We start from the raw sequence: 11,305 nt of genomic DNA on the forward strand, positions 1-11,305 counted from the left end.
TTCCACTGCTGCAGATGTGACAGAGATGTTCACATGCACTGCACCAAAGGCAGGTGCTGTGTATGTCACTTCAGATTGCCAGCTCCCAGCATGTCCCTTGTTCTTCCAATGAAGAAAACTTGACAATATAGGGGAAGAAGATTCTGCTCTTTATACACGGAACTTTGTATAGGGCTCTGGAATGAGGAAGTGTGAGGAGAGAATCAGTGCCTCTCAGAAGTCATTTTAATTAGAATGTGATTTTTTTTTCTTTTCTCTTAAATGTGTCTTCACTGGCTCCCAGATTTGCCATAGAAACCAAGCAAACTGGTGCTAAAACAGAAAGGCCCATAGATTGTACTTATTGAGCTGTTTGAATTTGTACACCATATGCACATAGAACTTTTCAAACAAAGAAGAATTTAACTAAAGGTCTGTGGAGTATAGTTGCCCAGTAGATGTGGGAGTTTTCTTTCAGGTCTAGCACAACAGCAGCAGTACATCTGAGCATTTTTCTTTTCTTGTGGTAAAATATACATAACATAAAATTTACCATTTCAACCACTTTTTTCTTTTGTTTTATTTATTTTGTTTTGTTTTGTTTTGAGACAGGGTCTCCCTCTGTCACCAGGCTGGAGTGTAGCGGTGTGATCACAGCTCACAGCAGCCTCAACCTCTCAGGCTCAGGAGATATTCCCACCTCAGCCTCCTGAATATCTGTGACCACAGGCACATGCCACTGCACCCAGCTAATTTTTCATATTTTTTGAAGAGACAAGGTTTTGTCATGTTGCTAGGCTGGTCTCGAACTCCTGGGCTCAAGCAATCCACCCTCCTCAGCCTCCCAAAGTGCTAGGATTACAGTCATGAGTCACTGCACCCAGCCTCAACCATTTTAAAACGTTCAGTTCAGCGGCATTAAGTACCTTCACATCGCTGTTCAGCCATCACCACCATCCATCCCCAAACTTTTTTATCCTCCCCATGTGAAACTCCGTACGTACCCATAAAATACTAACCCACCACTCTCCTCTCCCTGCAGTCCCTGGCGCCCACCCCTCTACTTTCTGTTTTTTTGTGAATTGGACAGTGTAGGAACCTCCTATAAGTAGAATCATACACTATTTGTCTTTTTGTGATTGGCTTATTTCCCTTAGCATGATGTCCTCAAGGTTCATCCAGGTTGTAGCATGTGTCAGAGTTTCATTCCTTTTAAATAGTTTTCCTGTCTGACGTGTACTGCACATAACCATGGAAATGAGGAAGCCGCTTCTGTGTTTCCTCTTCTTGAAATGGGATGGGAAAATAAGTAGGATATGGGGAAAGGGTGGGACCGGCAGGAAACCAGCAAGCAGAGTGCCCAGTGGTTCATTCTTTCACTCTTATTCTTTTCTTTTTTAATTACCACAGATCGAAATTGCCCAGAAGCATCCTGATATCTATGCAGTTCCAATCAAAACGCACAAGCCAGACCCCGGCCTGCCCCAGCACACAAGGTAAGGGCTGCCTAGTGGGTGGTGCAGGTCTAAGGCAGGGACTTCTCAAGGACTGGGACTTGAAGAAAGAATTTCCTTTACCCAAACTTCAGAGTAACAGAAGGATTTTTTTTCCCACAGATTGACTGTTTGCCTTACTCATTCCATCAAATTTAATTGTAAAGATTACAGAGTCAAAACTTAAGCATAGTTTGCTTGTGTGCTAAAACCCTGACAAAGTGTAATCATTGATGTTTCAAGCCAATACATTTGACACATTGGAGCCTAGTTATGTTACATTGCACATGGTTAGCACGTGAGCAGAATTCCTAGGGCTTAGACCTGTTTTGTCTTGTTTGCTGACTCTCAGCCAAGCTTCTTAATTCCTTTGCATCATCCAGCAAAGTCAGACCACTTGTGCTGCCCTGGGGTCTAAAGGGACCGTGACAAGCAAATGAGCAGTCTTGGTAAATGCCACACAAACAGTAGGAGTGTTCACAGTGTCTTCCTGTTGAAGTTTTATACTGGATTGCTTCCTGCTTCCGAGAATAGAAAAAAAAAAAAAAGTCACATTTTCTTGTGGCCATTCTTTTTTTTTTTGGAGACAGAGTGACTGTCGCCCAGGCTGAAGTGCACTGGTGCAATCTCGGCTCACTGCAACCTCCGTCTCCCAGGTTCAAGTGATTCTCGTGCCTCAGCCTCCCGGGTAGCTGGGATTACAGGTGTGTGCCACCATATCCAGCTAGTTTTTGCATTTTTAATAGAGACGGGATTTCACCATGTTGGCCAGGCTGGTCTCAAACTCCTAACCTCCGCCTGCCTTGGCCTCCCAAAGTGCTAGGATTACAGGTGTGAACCACTGTACCTGGCCTCTTGCGGCCATTCTAACTGGAAGCTGAGGTCTAGTTTTCCAGCGATAGAAAACTGGAAACAAATTTCTTCTTTACCAGTTGAGTGGTAACACAGTCAACCAGGTTGCCTCTGGCAACAAAGAGTTCTTGCTTATGATGGACTGAAACTGGCAGAGACCTCTCACTGCTGGGTGGGACTAGCCAGGGAGCTTAGGGGGTAAGGAGGGCACCCCCTGTCCAACAGGGAGATTCTTAGGTCAGGGATCACCTGGCTGGCTTCCTCACTCACCGCCCAAGTGGGCATCGGATTTGACCTATTAGGAACCTGAAGCAGGACCAGGGATGCCCTGGTTGCTCTGCAGAATGTGGCTCAGAGGTAAGTGATCTGCTCGGGATGCTCAGTCACTGTGCTCAGAGCCATGCCTCCCCGGGCAGACGGAGGACATGGATGTGCTCTGGAATGTCTTTAACACCCTTTTTTTGTTAGTTCCAGACCCCCTGAGCCACAGAAAGCTCCTTCCAGACCTTATCAGGATACCAGAGGAAGTTATGGTAGTGACGCCGAGGAGGAGGAGTACCGCCAGCAGTTGTCGGAACACTCCAAGCGTGGGTACTATGGCCAGGCTGCCCGATACCGGGACACAGAATTATAGATGTCTGAGCACGGACTCTCCCAGGCCTGCCTGCACGGCATCAGACTAGCCACTCCTGCCAGGCCGCCGGGATGGTTCTTCTCCAGTTAGAATGCGCCATGGAGACGTGGTGGGACTCCAGCTCGTGTGTCCTTATGGAGAACCCAGGGGACAGCTGGTGCAAATTCAGAACTGAGGGCTCTGTTTGTGGGACTGGGTTAGAGGAGTCTGTGGCTTTTTGTTCAGAATTAAGCAGAACACTACAGTCAGATCCTGTTACTTGCTTCAGTGGACCAAAATCTGTATTCTGTTTGCGTACTTTTAATATGTATATTAAGAAGCAATAACTATTTTTCCTCATTCATAGCTGCCCTTAAGGACTGTTTCAGTGTGAGTCAGAATGTGAAAAAGGAATAAAAAATACTGTTGGGCTCAAACTAAATTCAAAGAAGTACTTTATTGCAACTCTTTTAAGTGCCTTGGATGAGAAGTGTCTTAAATTTTCTTCCTTTGAAGTTTTAGGCAGAGCCATAATGGACTAAAACATTTTGACTAAGTTTTTATACCAGCTTAATAGCTGTAGTTTTCCCTGCACTGTGTCATCTTTTCAAGGCATTTGTCTTTGTAATATTTTCCATAAATTCGGACTGTATATATCATAGCTATACTTGATAGTTTGGCTATAAGTGCTCAATAGCTTGAAGCCCAAGAAATTTGTTGTTTGTTTAAAACCAAGTGCTGCACAAAAGCAGATACTTGAGGAAAACACTATTTCCAAAAGCACGTGTATTGACAACAGTTTTATAATTTAATAAAAAGGAATACATTGCAATCCATAATTTTCTTTGTGGTGGATTTGTATGCTACTTCCTATTTTTAAATGCAACTTTTATTTCAGTTACTAATCATAGAAGTGAGTACTAACCTCCTTGTCGAACATTGGAAAATGGAAACATGTGAAAAAGAAAATTATACCCATAATCCCATCCCTCAGATAATTTTGGTGTATTTTCTCCAATTACGTATTTGTGGATGTCTGTGTGTATGATACTTGAGGATGTACTGTGTTTGTAGTTCTATTTCCTATTTTTTCTGTTTATCATTCTATCACTAACGTTTCTCAGGTGGTTACAACTGTGCAGCAAGGTAGTTAAAGCGTGGTGTACACATCATCGTTAACAACCACAGAGCAATATATCCCATGACTGCTTCATAAGTGAACAATTCTGTTGTTGGCTGTTCGGATTATTTCCAGTTTTTTGCCTTTTTTTTTTTTTTTTTTTTTAACATGAAATGCACCTCTTTGTATGTAATCCAGTTTTGTGTATCATTGATGAGCATTTCAGTATTTTTCTGCAGGCAAGTTCTCAGAAGTAGAATTACTGAGTAAAAGTACAGGAACATTTTTAAGGCCCTTGATGTTTACTGCCAAATGGCTTCCTAGAAAAGTTGCATCAATTTACACCCCCACATCTACTCTTCCTCTTCCTCTTCTTCCTCCTCCTCCTCCTCCTCTTCTTTGTTTTCTTTTCCTTTCTTTTCTCCTCCCTTCCTCTCTCCCTCTCTTCTTTCCTTCTTTCCTTCCTCCTTCCCTCCCTCCTCTCTCTCTCTCTGTCTCTTTCCCTTTTTTTTCTTTTTTTTTTTTTTTGACAGGGTCTTGCTTTGCTGCCCCCAGGCTGGTCCTGGTCTTGAACTCCTTTAGCAATCCTCCCACCTCAGCCTCCCAAAGTGCTGGGATTACAGGCGTGAGCCACCATGCCAAACACCACTTCAATTCTTGAAGTACTAAAATAAATTTAGAACTTAAGCAAGACAGATTAGGAATTTAGGCTTGTATTAATAAAAAGAACAATGAATTTGGAAAAGGAGAAAAGAGTCTTGGTTCCATTAAGGGTCTTTTATGTTATGAATTGACACAAAGGAGTTAGGCTTGTGTTTTAGTGGTGGTAGAAATTTGGCTTACTGGTAACTGAGTTATACTATAAAGGTGTCCTTGTTTATGTCTCTTCCAATATGCGTGCTGTCACTTATAAATAATTTAATGTATCTTGAATTTCTGAACACTCCTCAGGGCACTGACTAAAATTTGCATATTCTATAAATAAAAGCCACCTTTTGTGAACAGGAGAAAAATGTACTAGTTAACTATATGATAATACTGTTTGCTTGTGTTCTTTAAATCCAGGAATGAGCCCTTTGCAAACATAGGTGGGGAGGGGAGGAGGCTTTCAGCAGGAGCTGGGTTGTCATCTGGTTCCAGCAATTTTGTGATGCGGGTAGTGCCACTGTTCCTGAGAATGTCCAGCATTGTGCCTGATGGACCCCTAGTGGCTTCGCCACCCCTTTTTATTCATATCCTTTGTTCTGGGAAAGATTTAAAGCTGCCTACAGTATACATGGAACATAATGAAAAAAAATGATGCTAAGCAAATGAAGAAACAGGGAGAAGAGTATCAGGAGAGGGAAGATAGAGCCATGAGTGAGAGCCATGTTCACTTTCTGCACCGCCAGGACTCTGCAGCTCTCCAGAAGCCAGTGTGGCCCTGGTGGCACCTGCATCTATGATAGAATTATGCCTGTGCTTTTAGCCCAGTGAGACAGATGAGCGATAGGTCTTCCAAAGTGACATCAGATGCTACTGATGTCACTAACATCAGTAGTAATTTGACACTAACAAATTCTTTATGTGAAGAAAAGTTGGTTAGGAACAGTCCATTTAAGCAATTGCAGCTGTCTTTTAAGAGAAAGGTTCCCAGTCAATCTTCCCCCTCCTTTTCAAATCTCTTTTCAGTTGGGGTCATTTTGCCAGTTCTAGCTTTCATATACATATGTGAAGAGAAAGATTTACTTTAATGAATTGGTATACAGGATTGTAGGGGATCGGTAAGTCTAAAATCTGAAGGGTAGACCAGCAGGCTGGAGACCCAGGAGAGAGATGTAATGCAATCCTCCTAGCTAGTGTGAGGTCAGTCTTTGTTCTGTTTTAAGGCCTTCTCAACTGACTGGATGAGGCCGACCTACATTTCAGAGGGCAGTCTGCTTTACTCAGAGTCCACCAATTTGAGTGTTAATCTCCTAAATAAAACAACAACAACAACAAAACTTTTACTGAAACAACCATAATAATGTTTGACCAAATATTTGGGCATTATGGCCCGGCCAAGTTGATGCATCAAAATTAACCATCGCAGTCCCTCATCCTGTTTACCATGTAGGCCACCCTGCAGCCGTCCTTTTTGTTTAGTGTAAAAGCGTGAGTGAATGAATGAAGCAGAAAAAGGGAGAATTATTTACATATATTTATACATATGTATAGGTTTTATACAATATATATACTCTGGATATACATATATTATAAATTTTGTTTTTGTTTTATTATTTTTTGAGACACAGTCTCACTCACCCGGGCTTAAGTGCAGTGGTACAGTCACAGTTCACTGCAGCTTCGATCTCCTGGATTCAAGCAATCCTCTCACCTCAGCCTCCCAAGTAGCTGGGACTACAGGTGTGTGCCAGCATGCCCAGCTAATTTTTGTATTTTTTGTAGAGAAGAGGTTTCACCATGTTGCCCAGACTGGTCTTGAACTCCTGGGCTCAAGTGATCCATCCACTTTGGCCTCCCAAAGTGCTGGAACTACAGACTACAGAACTACAGAGCCACCACACCTGGCCTATATTTTGTTTTAAATAAAGATAAGCAAATTTGATGAATAGAAAAGCATTAAAAATGGGCCGGCGTGGTGGCTCATACCTGTAATCCCAGCATTTTGGGATGCCGAGGCAGGTGGATCGTCTGAGGTTAGAAGTTCGAGACCAGCCTGGCCAACATGGTGAACCACCGTCTCTACTAAAAATACAAAAAATTAGCTGGGCTTGGTGGCAGATGCCTGTAATCCCAGCTACTCGAGAGGCTGAAGCAGGAGAATCGCTTGAACTCGAGGGGCAGAGGTTGCAGTGAGCTGAAATGGCACCATTGTACTCCAGCCTGGACAACAAGAGCAAAACTGTCTCAAAAAAAAAAAAAAGAAAAGCCTTAATTAAAAATGAAGAAACGAAATGAATGAAATTTGAATAATAGAGCGGAAACTCCAATAAAAATAAAATACTTCATATTTAAAAATAATAGTGAAATAAATGAGACAAAAGGCTGAATGGCAAATAATACGTATATATGTTTGTGTATATATACAGAGACAGATAAAACATATTTCCATCCTGCCTTTTATTTTAAACCTCATTTATATATACATAGATAGAAAATTGGCACATTTTATATTCCCCACACTAGTGACTGCAAAGGCAATTATAGCACTTTGGCATTTATTTTGTGCAATAAGAAGTGAAATGTGGTTTGATTGCTTCTGCACTGTCCTCGGATGCCGTTCCACCTTCAAGAGTCCAGGTTGCTCTGTCCTTCTGAGTTTGAGTCTCTCTAGGAAGGATAACTGGGGAAGAAGATCCTGACTGAAAGTATCCTGGGGCCAGGTGCGGTGGCTCATGCCTGTAATCCCACCACTTTGAGAGGCTGAGGCAGGTGGATCACTTGAGGCCAAGAGTTTGAGACCAGCCTGGCCAACACGGTGAAACCCTATCTCTAAGTAAAATACAAAAATTAGCTGGGCGTGGTGGCAAGCACCTGTAATCCCAGCTACTCAGGAGGCTGAGGCAGGAGAATCCCTTGAACCCAGGAGGCAGAGGCTGCAGTAAGCTGAGATCACACCACTGCACTCCACCCTGGGCAACAGAGCGAGACTCTGTCTCAAAAAAAAAAATACCAAAAAGAGGCCGGGCACGGTGACTCACGCCTGTAGTCCCAACACTTTGGGAGGCCGAGGGGTGTGAATCACCTGAGGTCAGGAGTTCAAGACCAGCCTGGCTAACATGGCAAAACCCCATCTCTACTAAAAATACAAAAATTAGCCAGGTATAGTGGTGCTTGCCTGTAATCCCAGCTACTCAGGAGACTGAGGCTGGAGAATCGCTTGAACCTGAGAGGTGGAGGTTGCAGTGAGCCGAGATCGCACCATTGCACTCCAGTCTGGGTGAGAAAAGCGAAACTCCATCTCGAAAAACATAAAAACAGAAAGAAAGTATCCCGAGAGACATGGGTTGAGCTTTGAAAATGCAGCTGTCCCTTGGTATCTGTGGAGGATGTTTCCTATGACCTCCCATGGATACCAAAATCCAGCCATGCCCGGGTCTCTGATGTAATGGTGTGGTAGGCCGAGTACAATGGCTCATGCATGTAATGCCAGCATTTTGGGATTTGGGAGGCTGAGGGGGAAGGATCGCTTGAGACCAGGAGTTCACCTGGGCAACATAGTGAGACACCACCTCTAAAATAAATAAATAAATAAATTAGCTCAGCATGGTGGCGCGTGTCTGTGGTCCCAGCTACTCTGGAGACTGAGGTGGAAAGATGGCTTGAGTTCAAGAGTGTGAGGCTGCAGTGAGCTATGATCACACCACTGCACTCCAGCCTGGGTGGCAGAGCTAGACGCTGTCTCAAAAAAATAAATAAAATAAAATGGTGTGGTATTTGCATATAACCTACATACATCCTCCTGTATACTTTAAATCATCTCCAGATTACTTATAGTAGCCAATACAGTATAAATACTGTGTAAATTTTTATCTTGTATTGTTTTTCTATTTGTATTTTTTATTTTTTTCCCCCCTGGGAATATTTTTGGTCTGAGGTTGGTTGAATCCGAGGATGCAGAACCTGCAGGTATAGAGGGTCCAGTGTCCAGGAGACCCATCTCTGAGGTTCAGGGGAGAGAGGAATGGAGAGAACCCGGACCTGGAAGAAACGAGGGGAGGGCTGGAGCAGGGCAGGAGCTTCCCCTCCCTCCTCCTCCCCCTCCTTCCTCCTCCCCCTCCTTCCCTAATCTCCCACCACATGCTCTTTCTTTTCTGCTTTAATTCCCTGCCGTCTGCCCCCCTTCCATTCTCACACATTTCCATTAGGAAGCACAGAAGGGCCCACCATAGGATCTGTGGGAAATGGAAATGGTGACTCCACATAGGAAACACGGCTCCACCTCATGAGAAGCCTGGGAAACGGGCATGACAGCAAGACAGTTTGGAAGGGTATTAAACAGGGAACGGCTAGATCCTGAATGCTGTCCAAATGAATGCACCTTTGAGTCCCAATGAAACATATGATTCTCTGGGCAAATCTAATATGTAAATTATTCACACTAGATATTTTAAAATATTAAAATGATGTTATACATCTATAAATACACTGGCATTTTATTACTCAAAATAATATGGTGAGTCAGAATATAAAAATCACGAATGAAGTGCCTATCCCAAATCAGATGTTAGTTCCTCCCCAAAGCTGGTTTCTTTATTATCCCCATCCTCCTGAGGCAGCCCACAAAAATTATGAACTCAGATTCTGAAATCAAAGTGACTTTCATTCAAACTCCAGCTCTGTCAGGTACAAGCTGTAAAACCTTGGGCAACTTACTTAAATGTTTTAAGCCTCAGTTTTCTCATTTATAGACTAGGAATGGAAAACTGTAACTAACATGATGCCCTAAGTTTTTTGTGGCATGTTAATAAGATCGCATATATAAAATGTTTGCAATAGTGGCTGGCACAAAGTAAGTGCTCAATAAAAGCAGCTAGTATTATTATCACTGTCCATGGTTTTGCCATATCAATTTAGAAACCTGAGTGGTGTCTTTGATTTTCTTACTCTTCCTCCAAATGATGACCTACTTTATTATACTTAATAACTATTTTTAACTTGTCCCTCTGTCCCTTTTCCCACAGCCACTACCCTAGTTCAGATGGTTGTAAACTTTCTAATCCTCCACTCAGCTAGCAGGCAGAATCATCTTTCTAACTTAGATCTGAGAATGTCTCCCTCCTGCTTGAAAAACAGTGATGACTTGACTTCCCCTTGCTTAGAACCAATTTCTTTTTCTCTTTTTTTTTTTGAGATGGAGTCTCACCCTGTCACCCAGGCTGGAGTGCAATGGCGCCATCTCAGCTCACTGCAACCTCTGCCTCCTGGGTTCAAGCGATTCTCCTGCCTCAGACTCCCGAGTAGCTGGGGCTACAGGTGCGTGCCACCACACCCAGCTAATTTTTTGTATTTTTAGTAGAGACGGGGTTTCACTGTGTTAGCCAGGATGGTCTTGATCTCCTGACCTCATGATCCACCCGCCTGGGCCTCCCAAAGTGCTGGGATTATAGGCGTGAGCCACCGTGCCCAGCCTCAATTTAATTTTATTACAGCATTCAAAATGATTTTCCACACCATCTGTCCCTATAGTAGATTGCATCACTGGCTTCAGTTCTTCATCCCTCTCTGTCCTCTATGTATCTGTGTCCTCTGTCCTGTGACTTTATAGCTCCTCCCACTAAAGGTCAGAAGATATTTCCTTGATCCTTGAGTTTGGATTGGCCATATGACTTGTTCTCTTGCACCTCTGCCACCCATGAGAGGTGCTGTGTGCCCAGGGCGGCACGAGAGAGATGTAAACAGAAGCACTCTAGCTGAGTCCAGCCTAGATCAGCCAACCCACAGATGTATGAGAAATAATAAACAAGGGTTGTTTTGAGCCACTGAGTTTGGGAGTGAGTTGTTATGTAACAATAAACCTCCAAATCCTTTCCATGTAACTTTGTCCTGCAAAACTCATGTATGCTCTGATTCTATGGAAGCACTCCCTGAATTCTCTGTGGCTCCCTCCACTGGAGGATATCCTTCCTCTTTCTTTACCATCTTTTAAAACCCTATCATCCTTCTAGGTCCAGTTACTATGTCACATTTTCTGTCAAGCCTTCTCTGATGCCCCCAATCAAATTTGTCATTGACTTCTTCAAAAAGCTCCCATATCCCTTTATCTATATCCTCTGGCATTCTAGTTATTGATGCACAAATCTGCTTCCCACTAGCTGCTTCTCCTCCTCCTCCTTTTCCTCCTCCTCCTTCTCCTCCTTCTCCTCCTTTCCTCCTCCTCCTCCTCCTCCTCTTCCTCTTCCTCCTCTTCCTCCTCCTCCTCTTCCTCATGGAGTTTTGGTCTTGTTGCCCCGGCTGGAGTGCAATGGCACGATCTCGGCTCACTGCAACCTCCGCCTCCCAGGTTCAAGCAATTCTCTGGCCTCAGCCTCCCGAGTAGCTGGGATTACAGGCACCTGCCACCATACCCAGCCAATTTTTATATTTTTAGTAGAGATGGCATTTCACCATGTGGGCCAGGCTGGTCTCAAACTCCTGACCTCAGGTGATCTACCCGCCTCGACCTCCCAAAGTGTTGGGATTACAGGCGTGAGCTACCATGCCTGGCCCCCACTTGCTTCTAAGTTCCATTAAGGGAGGTGTATCTGTATTCACCTATGTATTCTT

The 11,305-nt window shown here is 43.6% G+C and overlaps 1 protein-coding gene across 9 annotated transcripts in view; it reads left to right on the forward strand.

Annotated features, from left to right (window-relative positions):
- The window catches only part of TJP2 (tight junction protein 2), a 187,437-nt gene extending 183,661 nt beyond the window's left edge, over positions 1-3,776 (forward strand). For all 9 annotated transcript variants that reach the window (XM_063714236.1, XM_024252825.3, XM_024252831.3 and 6 more), the window contains 2 exons: positions 1,390-1,475; positions 2,793-3,776. In XM_063714236.1, coding sequence (XP_063570306.1) covers positions 1,390-1,475; positions 2,793-2,958 — 252 coding nt within the window. In that variant the 3' untranslated portion in view covers positions 2,959-3,776. The remainder of the gene's footprint in view (positions 1-1,389; positions 1,476-2,792) is intronic.
- Positions 3,777-11,305: the final 7,529 nt, after the last annotated feature.

The sequence above is a fragment of the Pongo abelii genome, chromosome 13, assembly GCF_028885655.2.
Source record: "Pongo abelii isolate AG06213 chromosome 13, NHGRI_mPonAbe1-v2.0_pri, whole genome shotgun sequence".
Taxonomy (NCBI): Eukaryota; Metazoa; Chordata; class Mammalia; order Primates; family Hominidae; genus Pongo; species Pongo abelii.